At 57.2% G+C, this 19,834-nt stretch overlaps 2 protein-coding genes across 2 annotated transcripts; one reads left to right on the plus strand and one right to left on the minus strand.

The window, feature by feature from the left end:
- The first annotated feature begins 51 nt into the window (after window positions 1-51).
- On the plus strand, window positions 52-8,996 carry CLU (clusterin). The gene is made up of 6 exons (XM_041409907.1): window positions 52-212; window positions 2,672-2,842; window positions 5,963-6,380; window positions 7,761-7,872; window positions 8,350-8,578; window positions 8,811-8,996. Exons 1-6 carry the CDS (start codon window positions 132-134, stop codon window positions 8,994-8,996), a joined length of 1,197 nt encoding a protein of 398 aa, XP_041265841.1. The 5' UTR covers window positions 52-131.
- Window positions 8,997-9,766: 770 nt separating this feature from the next.
- SLC35F6 (solute carrier family 35 member F6) lies at window positions 9,767-17,729 on the minus strand. The gene is made up of 6 exons (XM_041409910.1): window positions 17,298-17,729; window positions 16,296-16,368; window positions 15,517-15,694; window positions 15,186-15,398; window positions 11,567-11,677; window positions 9,767-11,468 (listed from the first exon to the last, which is right to left on the minus strand). The coding sequence occupies exons 1-6, from the start codon at window positions 17,597-17,599 to the stop codon at window positions 11,002-11,004; spliced, it is 1,344 nt and encodes a 447-aa protein (XP_041265844.1). The 5' UTR covers window positions 17,600-17,729; the 3' UTR covers window positions 9,767-11,001.
- Window positions 17,730-19,834: the final 2,105 nt, after the last annotated feature.

The raw sequence follows: 19,834 nt of genomic DNA on the forward strand, positions 1-19,834 counted from the left end.
TCCCCCATTTCACCCCATTTTTTCCCCCGATTTCCCCCCGATATTCCCCCCGATGTCCCCCAGAGCTGTCGGCGGCGGGCAGCCGCGTGGTGGACGCGGAGCTGGAGCGGGCGCTGCAGGGCGTGCGCAGGATGAAGGCGCTGGTGGAGCGCAGCGGCCGCGGGCACCAGGAGCTGCTGCGCTCCCTGCAGCAGGCACAGCGCGGCAAGGAGGTGGGAATGGGATTGGGAATGGGATTGGGAATGGGATTGGGAACGGGATTGGGATTGGGAATGGAATCAGGAACGGGAACGGGAGTGGAGCACAGTGGCCGCGGGCACCAGGAGCTGCTGCGCTCCCTGCAGCAGGCACAGCGCGGCAAGGAGGTGGGAATGGGATTGGGAATGGGATTGGGAATGGGATTGGGAACGGGATTGGGATTGGGAATGGAATCAGGAACGGGAACGGGAGTGGAGCACAGTGGCCGCGGGCACCAGGAGCTGCTGCGCTCCCTGCAGCAGGCACAGCGCGGGAAGGAGGTGGGGTCGGGATTGGGAACGGGAATGGGATCGGGATTGGGAACGGGATTGGGATCGGGAATGGGATCAGGAATGGGATTGGCATCGGGAATGGGATTGGGAATGGGATCAGGAACGGGAACGGGAGTGGAGCACAGTGGCCGCGGGCACCAGGAGCTGCTGCGCTCCCTGCAGCAGGCACAGCGTGGGAAGGAGGTGTGGGAATAGGATTGGGATTGGGATCGGGAATGGGAATGGGAATGGGATTGGGCATGGGAATGGGAACGGGATTGGGAATGGGATCAGGAATGGGATTGGGATCGGGAATGGGATTGGGAATGGGAATGGGAACGGGATTGGGAATGGGATTGGGAATGGGATCAGGAATGGGATTGGGATTGGGAATGGGATTGGGAATGGGAATGGGAACGGGATTGGGAATGGGATTGGGAATGGGATCAGGAATGGGATTGGGATTGGGAATGGGATTGGGAATGGGAATGGGAACGGGATTGGGAATGGGATTGGGAATGGGATCAGGAATGGGATTGGGATTGGGAATGGGATTGGGAATGGGAATGGGAACGGGATTGGGAATGGGATTGGGAATGGGATCAGGAATGGGATTGGGATTGGGAATGGGATTGGGAATGGGAATGGGAACGGGATTGGGAATGGGATTGGGAACGGGATTGGGAATGGGAATGGGATTGGGATCAGGATTGGGAGTGGGAATGGGAACGGGATCGGGAAGTGGAATGGGAATGTGATGGGAAAGGGAACGGGAATGGGAATGGGATCGGGATCAGGATCAGAAATGGGAAGGGGATGGGAATGGGAATAGGATCAGGAGTAGAATGGGATTGGGATGGGATTGGAATGGGGATGGAAATGGGAACGGGATGGGGATGGGATTGGGAATGGGAATGGGATTGGGATCGGGAAAAGAACTGGGAATGTGACTGGGAAAGGGAACGGGAATGGGATCAGGAATGGGAATGGGATCGGGATCAGGATCAGGAATGGGAAGGGGATGGGAATGGGAATGGGATCAGGAGTGGAATGGGATTGGGATGGGATTGGTATGGAAATGGGAATGGGATGGGATTGGGAACAGCATCAGGAATGGGAATGAGAATGAAATGGGATTGGGATGGGATCGGTATGGAAACGGGAATGGGATGGGATTGGGATGGGATTGGGAACAGCATCAGGAATGGGAATGAGAATGAAATGGGATTGGGATGGGATTGGAATGGGGATGGAAACAGGAACGGGATGGGGATGGGATGGGATGGGATTTGGAATGGGATGGGGTCAGGATAGGAATGGGATCAGGATGGGAAAGGGGTGGATTCGGGATGGACTGGGAATGGGATGGGGATGGGAATGGGATGGGGATGGGCTGGGAAGGGGATTGAGATGGGCCGAGAGTGGGATGGACTGGGAATGGGATGGACTGGGAATGGGGGATGGTATCCCAGGAACGGGGGATGCTGTCCTGGGAATGGTGTGTCCTGGATCCTGGAATGTCCCGAGAGTCTGGGAATGCTGTGTCAGGGGTCGGTGTGTCCAGGAAATGGGGAATGCTGTGTCAGGGGTTGGATGTCCTGGCAATGGGGAATGCTATCCCGGGAACAGGGAATGCTGTGTCAGGGACTGGATGTTCTGGGAACAGGGAATGCTGTGTCAGGGACTGGATGTCCTGGGAACAGGGAATGCTGTGTCAGGGGTTGGATGTCCTGGGAGTGGGGGATGCCATGTGGGGGTTGGGGTGTCCTGGGAATCTGGGAATGCCATGCTGGGGATTGGGGTGTTACGGGAATCTGGGAATGCTGTGCTGGGGATTGGAGTGTTCTGGGAATCTGGGAATGCCGTGCTGGGGATTGGAGTGCTCTGGGAATCTGGGAATGCCATGCTGAGGATTGGGGTGTTCTGGGAATCTGGGAATGCCGTGCTGGGGATCGGGGTGTTCTGGGAATCTGGGAATGCCGTGCTGGGGATTGGGGTGTCCTGGGAATCTGGGAATGCCGTGCTGGGGATTGGGGTGTCCCAGGACTCTGGGAACGCCCTGCTTGGGATCGCTGTGTCCCAGGACTTTGGGAATGCCGTGCCGGGACTCAGTCTCTCCCGGTGCTCCGGGAGCGGCGATCTGAGGGCGGCATTCCCGGCAGGAAGCGGTGCAGCTGGCGCGGCAGAAGGAGCAGGAGCTGTCGGCGCGGGGCGAGCGCTGCAACGCCTCGGTGCAGGCGCTGTGGGAGCGCTGCAAGCCCTGCCTGCGGCAGCGCTGCCTGCGCTTCTACTCGCGCACCTGCCGCAGCGGGGCCGGGCTCGTGGGCCGCCAGGTGAGCCACGGCAGCGGAAATGCCCCGGGAAAACACCGGGGAAACAGCGGGAAACAATGGGGAAACAGCGGGGAAATACTGGGGAAACAGCGGGGAAAAACCGGGAAACAATGGGGAAACAGCGGGGAAATACTGGGGAAACAGCGGGGAAAAAGCGGGAAACAAAGGGGAAACAGCGGGGAAAAACCGGGGAAACAGCGGGGAAATGCCAGGAAACAATGGGGAAACAGTGGGGAAATACCGGGAAACAACGGGGAAACAGCAGGGAAATACCGGGAAACAGCGGGGAAAAAATGGGAAACAATGGGGAAACAGCGGGGAAACAACCGGGAAATACCAGGAAACAACGGGGAAACAGCGGGGAAATACCGGGGAAACAGCGGGGAAACACCGGGAAACAATGGGAAACAGCGGGAAACAAGGCAGGGAAGCAGCAGGGAAACACCGGGAAACAACGGGGAAACAGCGGGAAACAAGGGGGAAACAGCGGGGAAAAACCGGGAAACAACGGGGAAACAGTGGGGAAAAACCGGGAAACAACGGGGAAACAGCAGTGAAATACTGGGAAACAATGGGGAAATACCGGGAAACAATGGGGAAACAGCGGGGAAACAACAGGGAAACAGCGGGGAACAATGGGGAAACAGTGGGGAAACAACGGGGAAGTACCAGGAAACAATGGGGAAACAGCGGGGAAACAGCAGGGAAATACTGGGGAAACAGTGGGGAAATACCGGGGAAACAGCAGTGAAATACTGGGAAACAATGAGGAAACAAAGGGGAACCGACAGGGAAATACTGGGAAATACTGGGAAAGCAATGGGGAAACACCAGGGAAATAACAAGGAAATATGAGAAAACAATCGGGAAACAACCGGGGAAAGAGTGGGGAAACAGCGGGGAAATACCGGAAAACAATGGGGAAACAGCAGGGAAATACCAGGAAACAATGGGGAAGCAATGGAGAAACAACAGGGAAATACCAGGAAACAATGGGGAAACAGCGGGGAAATAATGGGGAGACAGCATGGAAATAATGGGGAGACACCAGAAAATAGCGGGGAAACAGTGGGAAAAAACTGGGAAATACTGGGGATACAATGGGGAAATAGTGGGGAAACACTGAGGAAATACCAGGGAAACAACAGGGAAATAACAAGGAAATACCGGGGAAACAGTGGGAAACAATGGGAAACACCAGGGAAACACTGAGGAAATACCAGGGAAACAACAGGGAAATAACAAGGAATTACTGAGAAAACAATGGGGAAACAACTGGGAAACAACAGGAAACACCAGGAAAACAATAGGGAAACACTAGGGAAACAATGGGGAAACAGCTGGGAAACAACAGGGAAATAACAAGGAAATATGAGAAAACAATGGGGAAACAACTGGGAAACAATGGAAAACACCAGGAAAACAGGGGGGAAACACCAGGGAAACAAAACAGCAGGGAAATAGTGGGGAAACAGCAGGGAAAAACCGGAAAACAATGGGGAAACACCAGGGAAACAATGGGAAACAATGGGGAAACAATGGGGAAACAATGGGGAAATAACGGGAAAGTACCAGGAAAACATCAGGGAAACACCAGGAAAACATTGGGGATGATCCCATTCCCATTCCCATTCCTGCTAGCCAGAGGGTCAGTGGCTGAGGGACACCAGGATGCTGGGAAAAGGGGATTTGGGATGATCCCATTCCCAGAGTGTCCACGTGCAGGACCCCACGTGGCACAGGGATCCCGGGAATGGCTGGGTTTTGATCCCATTCCCAGAGAGTCTCAGGTTCAGGGTCCCACATGGGATATGAGGAAAGGGGGATTTTGCCCTGATCCCATTCCCAGAGGGTCTCCAGCTGAGGGATCCTGGGAATGGCCGGGTTTGATCCCATTCCCAGAGGGTCTCAGGTGGGGGATCCCACATAGCCCAGGGATCTCGGGTTTTGATCCTATTCCCAGAGGATCTCCAGCTGAGGGATCCTGGGAATGGCCAGGTTTGATCCCATTCCCAGAGGGTCTCAAGTGTGGGATCCCGGGAATGGCTGGGTTTTGACCCCGTTACCAGAGGGTCTCCAGGTGTGGGATCCTGGGAACAGCTGGGTTTAGATCCCATTCCCAGAGGGTCTCAGGTGGGGGATCCCACATCACACAGGGATCCCGGGTTCTGACCCCATTCCCAGAATGTCTCAGGTGGGGGATCCCACATTGCACAGGTATCCTAGTTTCTGACCCCATTCCCAGAAGGTGTGCAGGATCCCACATGGCCCAGGGATCTCGGGTTTTGATCCTATTCCCAGAGGATCTCCAGCTGAGGGATCCTGGGAATGGCCAGGTTTGATCCCATTCCCAGAGGGTCTCAAGTGTGGGATCCCGGGAATGGCTGGGTTTTGACCCCGTTACCAGAGGGTCTCCAGGTGTGGGATCCTGGGAACAGCTGGGTTTAGATCCCATTCCCAGAGGGTCTCACGTGGGGGATCCCACATGGCCCAGGGATCTCGGGTTTTGATCCGATTCCCAGAGGGTCGCCATGTGCAGGATCCCACATGGCCCAGGAATCTTGAGTTTTGACCCCAATCCCAGAGGGTCTCAGCTGTGGGATCCCACCTGGCATGGGGATTCCAGTTTCTGACCCCATTCCCAGAGGGTCTCCGTGTGCAGGATCCCACATGGCCCAGGAATCTTGAGTTTTGACCCCAATCCCAGAGGGTCTCAGCTGTGGGATCCCACCTGGCATGGGGATTCCAGTTTCTGACCCCATTCCCAGAGGGTCTCCGTGTGCAGGATCCCACATGGCCCAGGGACCCCGGGTTTTGATCCCATTCCCAGAAGGTCTCCATGTGCAGGATCCCACATGGCCCAGGGATCTTGGGTTTAGATCCCATTCCCAGAGGATCTCCAAGTGTGGGATCCTGGGAATGGCTGGGTGTTGACCCCAATCCCAGAGTGTCTCAGGTGGGGGATCCTGGGAACAGCTGGGTTTAGATCCCATTCCCAGAGGGTCTCCAGCTGTGGGATCCCGGGAATGGCTGGGTGTTGACCCCGATCCCAGAGTGTCTCAGGTGGGGGATCCCACCTGGCACGGGGATCCCGGTTTCTGACCCCGTTCCCGTTCCCAGCTGGAGGAATTCCTGAACCACTCGTCTCCCATCTCCATCTGGGTGGACGGCGAGCGCCTGGACTCGCTGCTGGAGCGCGACGAGCGCCAGGAGCGGCAGCTGCAGGACCTGGAGGAGCGCTTCGGCCTCCTGGAGGACGGCGTCCAGGACATTCTCCAGGACAGCTCCCAGGTCCAGGGCCGCCTCCATCCCTTCTTCCAGGCGCCCTTCGGCGGCTTCCGCGAGGCGCTGCGGCCGCCGGTGCAGCGGCTGCGCTTCCCGCGCCGCTTCCGCCGCTTCGCCGGCCACTTCTTCCCGTTCTTCCCGCGCCGCCATGGCGGCTTCCAGCAGCTCTTCCAGCCGCTCTTCCAGATCACCCAGCGCATGCTGGAGGACGCCCAGGGCGGCTGGGAGAATCCCTCCGGAGAGTTCGAGACAGGTAGGAGGGAGGGAAGCGGGATCGACGATGGGGGATCCCAAATTCCGGTGGGTTTAGGGGAAAGAGGCGTGGAAAATCCTCGAAACTTCTCAGGATGCTGAGAAAAGATTCCCAGAAAATCCCTTGGAACTTTGGAGGATTCTGAGGATTCTGAGAAAAGATTCCCAGAAAATCCTTTGGAACTTTGGAGGATTCTGAGAAAAGATTCCCAGAAAATCCTTTGCAACTTCTGAGGATTCTGAGAAAAGATTCCCAGAAAATCCTCGAAACTTCTGAGGATTCTGAGGAAAGATTCCCAGAAAATCCTTTGCAACTTCTGAGGATTCTGAGAAAAGATTCCCAGAAAATCCTCGAAACTTCTGAGGATTCTGAGGAAAGATTCCCAGAAAATCCTTTGGAACTTTGGAGGATTCTGAGAAAAGATTCCCAGAAAATCCCTTGGAACTTTGGAGGATTTGAGAAAAGATTCCCAGAAAATCCTTTGGAACTTTGGAGGATTCTGAGAAAAGATTCCCAGAAAATCCTTTGGAACTTTGGAGGATTCTGAGAAAAGATTCCCAGAAAATCCCTTGGAACTTTGGAGGATTTGAGAAAAGATTCCCAGAAAATCCTTTGGAACTTCTGAGGATTCTGAGAAAAGATTCCCAGAAAATCCCTTGGAACTTTGGAGGATTCTGAGAAAAGATTCCCAGAAAATCCTTTGGAACTTTGGAGGATTCTGAGAAAAGATTCCCAGAAAATCCTTTGCATCTTTGGAGGATTCGGAGCATTCCCTAAAGGGAATTCCCATGGAAACCTGAGAATCAGGAGCTCCAATGGTGGTGGGCTGGGATTTGGGGTGTTGTCCCACCTTGATCCCAGCTGCCATCACAGGAATGGGGTTTTCTTGGGAATGTTGCAAATCCTTGGTTTTTCTGGGAATGCTGCTGATTTTTTTGGAGGGAATGTTACAGGTGTTTGGGTTTTTTGGAAATATGCAGTATTTTTTTAAGGAATATTGCAGGTGTTTTTTGGGGGGATATTGCAGGTGTTGTTTTTTGGGATTGCTGCCAATGTTTTTTTGCTGTTTTTTTTTGGGATTCCAGCCGATGTCTTTTTGCTGTTTGCTTTTTTTGGGATTACAGCCGATGTTTTTTTTGCTGTTTGTTTTTTTTTGGGATTCCAGCCGATGTCTTTTTGCTGTTTGGTTTTTTTTTGGGGATTGCAGCCGATGTTTTTTTTGGGAATGTCACAGCCGGTGCCGTCACCGTCTGCCAACGCAGTCCTGGGGACGGGAGGGGCCCAAATTCCAAGGAAAAATGGCTTTTCTGGCACCGGGGGGGGGACCTGCCAGGGCCGGGGGGGATTTGGGGAGCTGAGGCCGGCCTGGAATTCCCGCAGAATCCCGGAATTTCAGCGATGACCGGATGGTTTGCCGGGAGATCCGGCGGAACTCGGCCGGCTGCCTGGGAAGGGGGACGGGGATGGGAAAAGAGAATGGAAAACTGGGAATGGGGACAGGAACGGAGATGGGGACGGGAATGGGAACGGGGACAAGAACAGGGACAGGAACGGGGACGGGAACAGGAATGGGAACGGGGATGGGGACGGGGATGAGGATGGGAGTGGAGTGGGAATGGGAATGATGACAGGGATAGAAATGGGGATGGGAATGGGAATAGGGATTTGAATGGGGATGTGAACAGGAACAGGGATGGGGATTGGACTGGGGATGGCGGGCAGAGTTCAGGGTTTGGGGTGCATGGGGTAGGTGGGGGGCGTTTTGGGGTGCATTTTGGGGTCTGAGGGGATGGGATGGGACAGAATGGGACAGGATAGATGGGATAGGATGGGATGGGACAGGACGGGATGGGATGGGATGGGGTGGGATGGATGGGATGGGACGGGATGGGGTGGGATGAACCCCCAGGGCCATGCTGACCCCATCCCATCCCATCCCATCCCATCCCATCCCATCCCATCCCATCCCAGACTGCGGGCAGGAGGATCCCTCGCAGCAGGAGCTGCGGGAGCAGCTGGAGGACGCCGTGCGCGTGGCCGAGCGCTTCACGAGCCGCTACGATTCCCTGCTCCGGGAATTCCAGGAGGAAATGCTCAACACCTCCGGCCTGCTGGACCAGCTGAACCGCCAGTTCGGCTGGGTGTCCCGCCTGGCCAACCATTCCATGGGATCCGACGGCTTCCTGCAGGTCACCACGGTGAGCACTGGAGCCGGGATTGGGGCCGGGAACGGGGCTGGGAGCTGGGGAGGCAGAAAGTGGGACAGGGCCACAAAGGGCCCTTTGTGCTCCGGCCGGGAATCTCTGCTGTGCCGGATGCCGGGATGGGCCGGGAGCCAAGGTCAGGGGCCCTCCCGGGGCTCTCCCGCGGCCGCTCCGACTTCACAAGCTCAGAATCTGCCGTGGGATGGCCCCGGCGTGGCCGTTCCAGGTGCTGTCCAAGGCTCCGAATCCCGAGGATCCGTCGTCGCCGCCGGACACGCAGGTGACGGTGCAGCTCTTCGACTCGGAGCCGCTGGCGCTGACCGTGCCCGGGGACATCCCCTGGGACGACCCCCGCTTCATGGAGAGCGTGGCCCAGCAGGCGCTGCAGCGCTTCAAGGAGAACGCCATGTGAGGCCTTTGAGACTTCCCAAAAACCCCTCCCGTGGGATAGCAGCTCGTCCCGATTCGGGCTCATCCCGAATTTTCCCTCCTTCCCAGAGAGTAGCCGGGCAACGCCGCTGCCGCCGCCCCTCCGGATCCCCCTTCCCGGGGGGAATTGGCACCGTGGCTGCCAGCCCTCCCCTCCTGACCCTTCCTGCTGCCAGGAGCCTGCGGGGCCCCAGACGGAAAATAAAGGTAGAGTTGAACCCCCTGGCTCTGCCTCCGGAGTTTTTGGGATAATCCTGAGGGAAGAAGGAGGAAAAACAGCAAAAGGATCCATCGTGGTGGAAGTGTGGAGTGGAGGAATCAGGATCTGTTCCCAAATTTCATAAAGCAGGAGCCCCCCAGGATGGGGGACCTGTCCCAGTTCATGGACACAGATCCCAGTGCTAGGGCCTGTCCCAGTTCATGGATCCCAGTGCCAGGGCCTGTCCCAGTTCACAGATCGCAGTGCCAGGGCCTGTCCCTGTTCATGGATCCCAGTGCCTGTCCCAGTGCCAGGGCCTGTCCCCATTCCCTGGTGGCACCGAGGATCAGCCGGATCCCATCAGGAATGGATCTCCAGCCCCTCAGGAGCCAGGGAAGAGCTTCCCTGCCAGGGGAACTGCCAGGTCCTGATCCCCCTGGATGAGATCCTGGGGAATAAATCCTGTTGGGACACCCTGGGGGACAGTCCCTGTCCTCTGCCATCCCTGAGAATTCCCAAATTTCCACAGGATCCCCCACATGCCCCCATGAAATTAGCCAGAGGCAGAAGGTTTTTATTAGGAACATGCGTGGGGAGGGGGTGGATCCAGCCCCAAACTCATCCCAATCCCAATTCCATCTCAATCCCAATCCCCTGGGAATGGGGCAGAAGCTCCAGGAGAGCTGGCTGTGGCCTCAATCCCAATCCTATCTCAATCCCAATCCTCTGGGAATGGGGCAGAAGCTCCAGGAGAGCTGGCTGTGGCCCCAATCCCAATCCAATCCAATTCCATCTCAATCCCAATCCCCTGGGAATGGGGCAGAAGCTCCAGGAAAGCTGGCTGTGGCCCCACTCCCAATCCCAATCCAATTCCAACTCCATCTCAATCCCAATCCCCTGGGAATGGGGCAGAAGCTCCAGGAAAGCTGGCCGTGGGTCTGTATCCCACTGGGAAGAGCCGGCACAGCCTCTCCACCCCTCTCTGACATTCCCTGCAGGGACAATTCCCAATCCAAATCCCTGGGAACATTCCTGAGGGCAAATCCTGCTGGGACACTCTTGGGGACACTCCCTGTCCTTCACCATCCCTGATAATTCCCTGATTTCTGCAGGAACCCCCCAGAGATCCCCGTGGAATGGGCAGAGGGGCTTTATTGGGAACATGGGTTGGGAAGGGAGTGGATCCAGCCTCAAACCCACCTCAACCCCAATCCCAATCCCAATCCCCTGGGAGTGAGGCAGAGGCTCTGGGAGAGCTGGCTCTGGCCCCAGTTGCAATCCCAATCCCAATCCAATCCCATCTCAATCCCAATCCCCTGGGAATGGGGCAGAAGCTCCAGGAGAGCTGGCTGTGGCCCCAATCCCAATCCAATTCCATCTCAATCCCAATCCCCTGGGAATGGGGCAGAAGCTCCAGGAGAGCTGGCTGTGGCCACAGTCCCAATCCCTATCCAATCCCTTCTCAATCTCAATCCCAATCCCCTGGGAATGGGGCAGAAGCTCCAGGAAAGCTGGCTGTGGCCCCAATCCCAATCCCATCTCAATCCCAATCCCCTGGGAATGGGGCAGAAGCTCCAGGAGAGCTGGCTGTGGCCACAGTCCCAATCCAATCCCAATCCCAATCCAATCCCAATCCCCTGGGAATGGGGCAGAAGCTCCGGCAGAGCCGACCGTGGGTCCGTATCCCACCGGGAAGAGCCGGCACAGCCTCTCCACCCCTCTCTGACATTCCCCACGGGGACAATTCCCAATCCCGCTCCCCGGAACGCCGATCCCAATGAACACCCGCTCACCCCTGGCTGTTGTCACTGTCCCCATCCCCTCCCAGCAGCGCTTCCCTCTCCCCGTTATTCCCGCCGTCCCCGTTATTCCCGGCGCTCCGCAGGGCGCGGTGCAGGCCGTTGTAGAGCGCGGCCCCGGCCAGGAGCAGGGCGAATCCCGGGATTTGGAGGGGGTGGAAGCGCTCCCAGCGCAGCGCCAGGCTGAGCGCCCAGACCAGCAGCGTGCGCAGGCTGTCCAGCACGGTGCGCGTGGTCGCGCTCAGCTCCCGCGTCACGCTGATCCCCGCGAAGTTGAAGAAGGAGATGCTCCCCACGTTGCCCAGGAGCGCCGCCAGGATCAGGGGATCCCGGCGGATCTGGCACCAGGCGTCCGCCGGATCCTCCAGCGCGCCGCGAGGATTCCCGGAGAGCCGGCCCGCCGGGATGAAGGACAGCGGCACCAGCAGCAGCGCCAGGATGGAGAAGCCGAAAAGACCTGCGGGGGGAATTTCCCGTCTTTCCCGCGGATCCCGAGCGGCACCCCGGGAATTCCCGCCGGGGGGGATTTCGGGGATTTCGGGGGGAAGCGCGGACCTTCGGTGCCCACGGCGCGCAGCGGGTGGACGTCGTGGCTGAAGATGAATTTCTCCTCCAGCACCATCTGGATGGACACGATGCCTTGGGCCAGCAGGATCAGGAGGTCACCTGGGAAAAGAGGGAAAACCGGGATGACAACGGGGAAAAGAACAGGGAAAACAACAGGGAAAACTGGGATAACAACAGGGGAAAAAACAGGGAAAACAACAGGGATAATGACAGGGAAAATCGGGATAATGACAGGGATAACAACAGGGAAAACCAGGATAACAACAGGGAAAACAACAGGGATAACAACAGGGAAAACCCAGATAACAACAAGGAAAACAGGGAAAACAACAGGGAAAATTGGGAAAACAACAGGGAGAACAGGGAAAACAACAGGGGAAAACAACAGGGAAAATCGGGATAACAACAGGGAAAACAACAGGGATAACAACAGGGAAAACTGAGAAAACAACAGGAAAAACAGGGAAACAACAAGGGAAAAAACAGGGATAACAATAGGGAAAACCCACATAACAACAAGGAAAACAGGGAAAACAACAAGGGAAAACAACAGGGAAAATCGGGATAACAACAGGGAAAACCCGGATAACAACAAGGAAAACAGGGGAAACAACTGGGAAAACAACAGGGGAAAACAACAGGGAAAATCGGGATAACAACAGGGAAAACAACAGGGATAACAACAGGGAAAACTGAGAAAACAACAGGAAAAACAGGGAAACAACAAGGGAAAAAACAGGGATAACAATAGGGAAAACCCAGATAACAACAGGGAAAACAGGGAAACAACAGGGGAAAAAACAGGGAAAACAACAGGGATAATGACAGGGAAAATCGGGATAATGACAGGGAAAACAACAGGGAAAAAAACAGGGAAAACAACAGGGAAAACCGGGATAACAACGGGGAAAAGAACAGGGAAAAGAACAGGGAAAACAGGGATAACAACAGGGGAAAACAACAGGGAAAACAACAGGGATAATGACAGGGAAAACCGGGATAACAACGGGGAAAAGAACAGGGAAAACATGGAAAAGAACAGGGAAAACAGGGATAACAACAGGGGAAAACAACAGGGAAAAGAACAGGGATAATGACAGGGAAAATCAGGATAACAACAGGGAAAAAAACAGGGATAACAACAGGGAAAACCCAGATAACAACAAGGAAAACAGGGAAAACAACAGGGGAAAACAACAGGGAAAACAACAGGGATAACAACAGGGAAAATCAGGATAACAACAGGGAAAACAGGGATAACAACAGGGAAAACCCGGATAACAACGGGGAAAATCAGGAAAACAACAGGGAAAAGGAATAAAGGAGGAAAATGGGGGAAAAGTGACCCCCCCCATCCCAAGAAGTTTTCCCCCCATTCCAAGGAGCGATGAGTCCAGGGGCCAGCTGGAAACGTAATTAGGCTAATTAAAAAGTGAGATGGAGCTGGCTGGAAATACAATTAAGGCAGTAAAATACCGCACGTTTTAGTTAAGATTTTAAAGGAGTCGAGGAGTTAAGTGAGAAACGTGCAGGAATCACGGTTAAAGAGTGACAAAAATATCAGGAAAACTAAAATTAGGAGCGGCAGGGGATAGATGGAGCGTGGGAAAAGGGCAGGAGCCGTAAAAAAACCCGGCCTTAAGAATAATCTAAGAGTTAGGACAGGCTTAGACCATGAAGGTCCGAGTGGCCGTGGGTGAAGAGCTCACCGTGAGGAAGATGATTTTCTTCCTCCCATACGTCCAGTGCCTCATTTCAAAACCCCACCGGCCCAATCAAGGGAGCACAATTATGCAGAATATTCAGCTAATTACAACACAAAGGCAGGTAATCAATACGTGTTGTGTGTCCTTAAAAGCCTGGTGGATACGTAAAAACATTTTTGGATAAACAGAGCAGGAGTCTGCGAGTCCTCAGGCGTGGCTTTGGGAAATAATTCCAATATTCCGCTCGTGCCCATGCTGTAGTAAACACCCTTCTCTCCCGCTTTAATTAGTTGGGAAGTCGTTTGTCCGTGCTTCAGTGATCCCACCATCCCATGGAGTGATCCCACCATCCCAAGGAGTGATCCCACCATCCCATGGAGTGATCCCACCATCCCATGGAGTGATCCCATCAATGCATGGAGTGATCCCTCATTCCAAGAGTGATCCCATCAATGCATGGAGTGATCCCTCATTCCAAGGAGTGATCTCACCATTCCAAGGAGTTTCCCCACCATTCCAAGAAGTTTCCCCACCCTCCCATGGAGTGACCCCTCCCATTCCAGGGAGGGACGCCCCCCCGCCCCCCCCCCCCCCCCCATTCGAAGGAGTGACCTCGCCATTCCAAGGAGTTTTCCCACCATTTCAAGAAGTTTTCCCCTCAATTCCAAGGAGTGACCCCACCATTCCAAGGAGTGATCCCACTATTCCAACTTTTCCTGCCATTCCAAGGAGTGATCCCTCCCAATTCCATGCAGTGACCTTGCCATTCCAAGAAGTTTTCCCACCATCATGTGGAGTGATCCCCCCATTCCTAGGAGTGATCCCGCCACTCCAAGGAGTGACCCCAGCATTCCAAGGATTTTTCCTGTCATTCCCAGGAGTGATGCCACCATCCCAAGGAGTGACCCCACCATCTCAAGGCCATCCCACTGCCCTGGCATTCCCGGGATACCCGCGATGCCAGCCCGTGCTCCGGCATTCCCGGGATACCAGCCCATGTCCCAGTGCCCTGGCATTCCACGATGCCGGCCCGTGTCCCAGTGCCCCGGCATTCCCGCGGTGCCAGCCTGTGCTCCGGCATTCCCGGGATAGCAGCCCATGTCCCAGTGCCCCGGCATTCCCGGGATATCCGTGATGACGTCGGCCAGCCCATGTCCCACTGCCCCGGCATTCTCACGGTGCCGCCCGTGTCCCGGTGCCCCGGCATTCCCGGGATACCAGCCCGTGTCCCGGTGCCCCGGTATTCCCGGGGTACCCGTGATGACGTCGGCCAGCCCGTGTCCCACTGCCCTGGCATTCCTGGGATACCCATGATGACATCGGCCAGCCCGTGTCCCAGCGTCCCGGCATTCCTGCAATGCCAGCCCGTGTCCCGGTGCCCCGGCATTCCCGGGATACCCGTGATGACGTCAGCCAGCCCGTGTCCCAGTGCCCCGGCATTCCTGGGATACCCATGATGCCATCAACCAGCCCGTGTCCCAGCGTCCCTGCATTCCTGCGATGCCAGCCCGTGTCCCGGTGCCCCGGCATTCCCGGGATACCCGTGATGACGTCAGCCAGCCCATGTCCCAGTGCCCTGGCATTCCCGGGATACCCACGATGCCATCAACCAGCCCGTGTCCCGGTGCCCCGGCATTCCTGCGGTGTCAGCCCATGTCCCAGTGCCCCGGCATTCCTGGGATGCCAGCCCGTGTCCCGGTGCCCCGGCATTCCCAGGATACCCGTGATGCCATCAACCAGCCCGTGTCCCGGTGCCCCGGCATTCCCAGAATACCAGCCCGTGTCCCAGTGCCCCGGCATTCCCGGGATACCAGCCCGTGTCCTGGTGCCCCGGCATTCCCGGGATACCCGTGATGACGTCGGCCAGCCCGTGTCCCGGTGCCCCGGCATTCCCGGGATACCCGTGATGACGTCGGCCAGCCCGTGCTCGGTGCCGCCGTTGCCGCGCAGATCCGCCAGCCCCACCAGCACCAGCCCCAGGATGGTGAGCAGAATTCCCGACCAGTGGCTCCACTCCAGCCTCCGGCCCAGGAACGCCACGGAGAGGAGCCCGGTGAAGATGATGAGGGAGCCCCGGAGCATCTGGAAGCTGGAGGCGCTGGTCATGTTCAACGCTGCGGGAAAACGGCGGGAAAAGCGCTCAAGGCCCGACGGAAACTTCCAGAAATTCCGCCATTTACGGGATTCCGTCGGATCCCGGCGGGAAAAGCGGGAATTCTGCGGCGGACTCACCCACGTACATGATGCTGGTGCCCGCCATGTCGCACAGGGCAGGGGGCAGGAAGAGCAGCGGGTTGAAGGGTCGGGATGGCGCCGGGGCCGGATCCGGATCCGCGCGGCGCCGATCCCGCAGGAGCAGCAGGTAGAACACCGGGAGGCAGGAAAGCTCCCCCAGGAACATCCCGGCGGCCTGAGGGACACGGGGCCGGGCTGGGAATGTGGGGCTGGGAGCTGGGGCAGGGGCTGGAAGGTGGGAAAGGGATCGGTGGTAGGAAAGGGGGCTGGGAATGGGAATAATGGGATTCACCTGTAGGAATGGGGCTGGGAATGGGAATAATGGGGTTCACCTGTAGGAATGGGGGCTGGAAGCTGGAAAAGGGGCTGGAAGCTGGAATGGGATTGTCACCTGCAGGATTTGGGGCTGGAAGCTGGAATAAGGGGGATCACCTGCAGGATTGGGATTGGAAACAGGAATGGGGCTGGAAGCAGGAATGGGGCTGGAATTGAGAATCTCACCTGCAGGAAGGGATTGTAATTGGGAATGGGGCTGGAATTGGGAATGGGGCTGGGATCCGGAATCTCACCTGCAGGAATGGGGCTGGGGTCGGGAACGGGGCTGGGGTCGGGAATCTCACCTGCAGCAAGGGGTGTTGGGAGGGAATGGGGCTGGGGTCGGGAATGGGGCTGGGGTCGGGAATGGGGCTGGGATCGGGAATCTCACCTGCAGGAAGGGGTGCTGGGGTCGGGAATGGGGTTAGGGTCGGGAATGGGGTTAGGGTCGGGAATCTCACCTGCAGGAAGGGGTGCTGGAATTTGTGCTCCGCCGTGCCATCGCAGCCCGGAGCGCTGAAGTTGTCGGCCCACCTGGGAGGGGCCAGGGCAGGGATCGGGATCGGGATCATCATCCCGAAATCCCGAAATGCCGAAACTGAGGGCCGAGCCCTGGGCCAGCAGCGCCCCCAGGTGACACCTCCGGCCGGGATGTCCCCAGGGAAGGGGACACGGCTGGGGCTGTCCCGGCCTGAGCCAGCCTGGCTGGGATCCCGGGATTGAGTGACAGCCGGGAAAGGGACACCGGGAATGGGACACCCCATGTCCCCAAAACTCCGGATCCTGAGGGACACCAGATCCATAAAATCACTGGATGCCCCAGCCCCAATTTGGGGTAAATCCCCCGTTTTTTTCGGGAGCTCCAACCCCCCATTGGCCAAAGCAGGAGCCTTTGGATGCGGATTTCCGATTCCACAGACCCCAAATGTCCTCAAATCCAGCCGGGAATGTCCCCGACCCCCACGGGACCCCTCCCATCCCGGTTTTCCGCCAATCCCGGGGCATTCGGGGCTGACTCATTCCCGGGGTGTCGCAAGAGGCTTTTTTGGGACCTCACGTGTCCCCTCCGCCTCAGTTTCCCTTTCCGGTGCTGGGAACGGCCGGGATCCCGCCGGGATCCCCGCGGGATGAGCCGGCCTGGCAGGTCCGCCCTGCCCGGGCAGATTTTGGGATGGCCGCGGGTTGGGAATGACGTCACCGCCGCGCTCCCCGGGATTTTGGGGTGCGGGAGGAGCCGCACGGGGAGCCGGGGGGGGGCGGGGCTCCACCCCAAAACGGGCTGGAGGAGCCCAAATTCCTTCCCCAACCCCAAAAGGATCCCCCCGCCTTGGGGGTGGGGACAGCGAGGTGACCCCAAACCCCCCGGGGGGGGGCAGGGAGGGGACAAACCGCGACACCGCCGGGCTCGGGGGGCGGGGCGCGGGGGATTTTGGGGGATTTTGGGGGGATTTTGGGGGACTCACTTGGCCGCCAGGGTGTTGATGGAGCCGGTGAGCAGCATGAGCGCGGCCAGGCCCAGCTGGTACCGGGACCACGCCATGGACCCCCGGCACCGGGACACGCCCCCGGACACGCCCACAGCGGGGGGACACGCCCACAGAAAGGACACGCCCACAGAAAGGACACGCCCACCGAGCGCGCCCCCGCAGCCCAATGCCCCCAAAGGCCACGCCCCCAAGGGGAAAAACCCCGCCCCTGCCTGAGATGGCCACGCCCATAGAGCAATGGGAGGGAAGTGTGTGGGGCCACGCCTCCTTATTTGCATATACACGCCCCCACCTCCATCTGCCTCTCCGGTGCCGCCGGTCCTGGGAATTCTGTCCTGGAATTCTGTCCCGGGGATTCCGTCCCGGCAGTTCCGTCCCCAGATTCTGTCCCGGGTTTCTGTCCTGGGAATTCTTTCCTGGAATTCTGTCCTGAGAATTCTGTCCTGGGAATTCTGTTCTGGGGATTCTGTCCTGGAATTCTGTCCTGGGGATTCTGTCCCGGCAGTTCCGTCTGGGGAATTCTGTCCCGAGATTCTGTCCCGGGATTCTGTCCTGAGAATTCTGTCCTGGGAATTCTGTTCTTGGGGGTTCTGTCCTGGGGATTCTGTCCTGGGGATTCTGTCCCTGCAGTTCTGCCCCGGGAATTCTGTCCTGGGAATTCTGTCCCGAGGTTCTGTCCCGGAATTCTGTTCCGGAATTCTGTCCTGGGAATTCTTTCCTGGAATTCTGTCCCGGGGTTCTGTCCCGGAATTCTGTCCTGGAATTCAGTCCCTGCAGTTCTGCCCCGGGAATTCTGTTCTGGGGATTCTGTCTCAGAATTCCCAATCCCGGGAATTCCCACCCAGGGGATCCTGTCCCGGGAGTTCGGGATTCTGTCCTGAGAATTCTGTCCTGGGAATTCTGTCCTGGGAATTCTGTTCTGGGGGTTCTGTCCTGGGGATTCTGTCCTGGAATTCTGTCCCTGCAGTTCTGCCCCGGGAATTCTGTCCTGGGAATTCTGTCCCGAGGTTCTGTCCCGGAATTCTGTTCCGGAATTCTGTCCTGGGAATTCTTTCCTGGAATTCTGTCCCGGGGTTCTGTCCCGGAATTCTGTCCTGGAATTCAGTCCCTGCAGTTCTGCCCCGGGAATTCTGTTCTGGGGATTCTGTCTCAGAATTCCCAATCCCGGGAATTCCCACCCAGGGGATCCTGTCCCGGGAGTTCTGCCCCGGGAATTCTGTGTCCTGAATTCTGCCCCGGGAGTTCTGTCCCGGGAATTCCTATCCCGGTGGTTCCTGTGGTTCCTGTCCCGGTTCCCGGTTCCTGCCGCCGTCCCCTTGTCGCGTGTCCCCCCCGTGTCCCCCCCGTGTCCCCAACGTGTCCCCGCGCGCCCGGCAGGTGGCGCTGTCGGAGCGGGGCCGGGATCGCCGGGATCCATTCGGGACCAGCAGGGCCCGCCCGGGATAAACCCGGGATAAACCTGCCCGGGATAAACCCGGGATAAACCTGTCTGTGATAAACCTGCCCAGGATAAACCTGCTCAGGATAAACCTGGCTGGGATAAACCCAGGATAAACCTGCCCAGGATAAACCCAGGATAAACCTGCCCAGGATAAACCTGGCTGGGATAAACCCGGGATAAACCTGGCCAGGATAAACCTGGGGTAAACCCAGCATAAACCTGCCTGGGATAACCCCAGGACAAACCTGTCTGGGGTAAATCTGCTCAGGATAAACCTGATTGGGACAAACCCGGGATAAACCTGCCCGGCATAAACATACCTGGGATGAACCCGGGATAAACCAACCTGGGGTAAACCCAGGATAAACCTGCCTGGGATAAACATACCTGGGATGAACCCGGGATAAACCAACCTGGGGTAAACCCAGGATAAACCTGCCTCTGGGATAAACCTGCCCAGGATAAATACCCGGGATAAACCCAGGATAAACCTGCCTGGGATAAACCTGCCCAGGATAAACCTGGGGTAAACCCGGGATAAACCTGCCCGGGATAAACCCAGGATAAACATACCTGGGATAAACCCAGGATAAACCTGCCTGGGATAAACCTGGGATAAACCTGCCCGGGATAATCCCAGGCAGCTCCTTCGCCGCCCTGTTCCCCCACCCCGGGCCTCCCCGGCAGCCAGTGACGAGTTGTTCTTCCAGCCCTTTCCCTTCCCTTTTCCATCTCTTTTCCAGGCCTTTTCCACTGCCCAGGATAAACCCAGGATAAACCTGCCTGGGATAAACCTGGGATAAACCTGCCCGGGATAATCCCAGGCAGCTCCTTTGTCGCCCAGTTCCCCCACCCCGGGCCTCCCTGGCAGCCACTGACGAGTTGTTCTTCCAGCCCTTTCCCTTCCCTTTTCCATCTCTTTTCCAGGCCTTTTCCATCCCTTTTCCAGCCCTTCCCATGGCAGGGAGTGCAAATTCCCAATCCAAGGGCTTGGCCAAGGTGGGGATTGGGATGGGATTGGGATGGGATTAACTCTTCCCATACCTGGGGGGTGTTGGACAGATGGGGGGGG

The sequence above is a fragment of the Onychostruthus taczanowskii genome, unplaced genomic scaffold (assembly GCF_017590055.1).
Source record: "Onychostruthus taczanowskii isolate IOZ18803 unplaced genomic scaffold, ASM1759005v1 scaffold313, whole genome shotgun sequence".
Lineage (NCBI taxonomy): Eukaryota > Metazoa > Chordata > Aves > Passeriformes > Passeridae > Onychostruthus > Onychostruthus taczanowskii.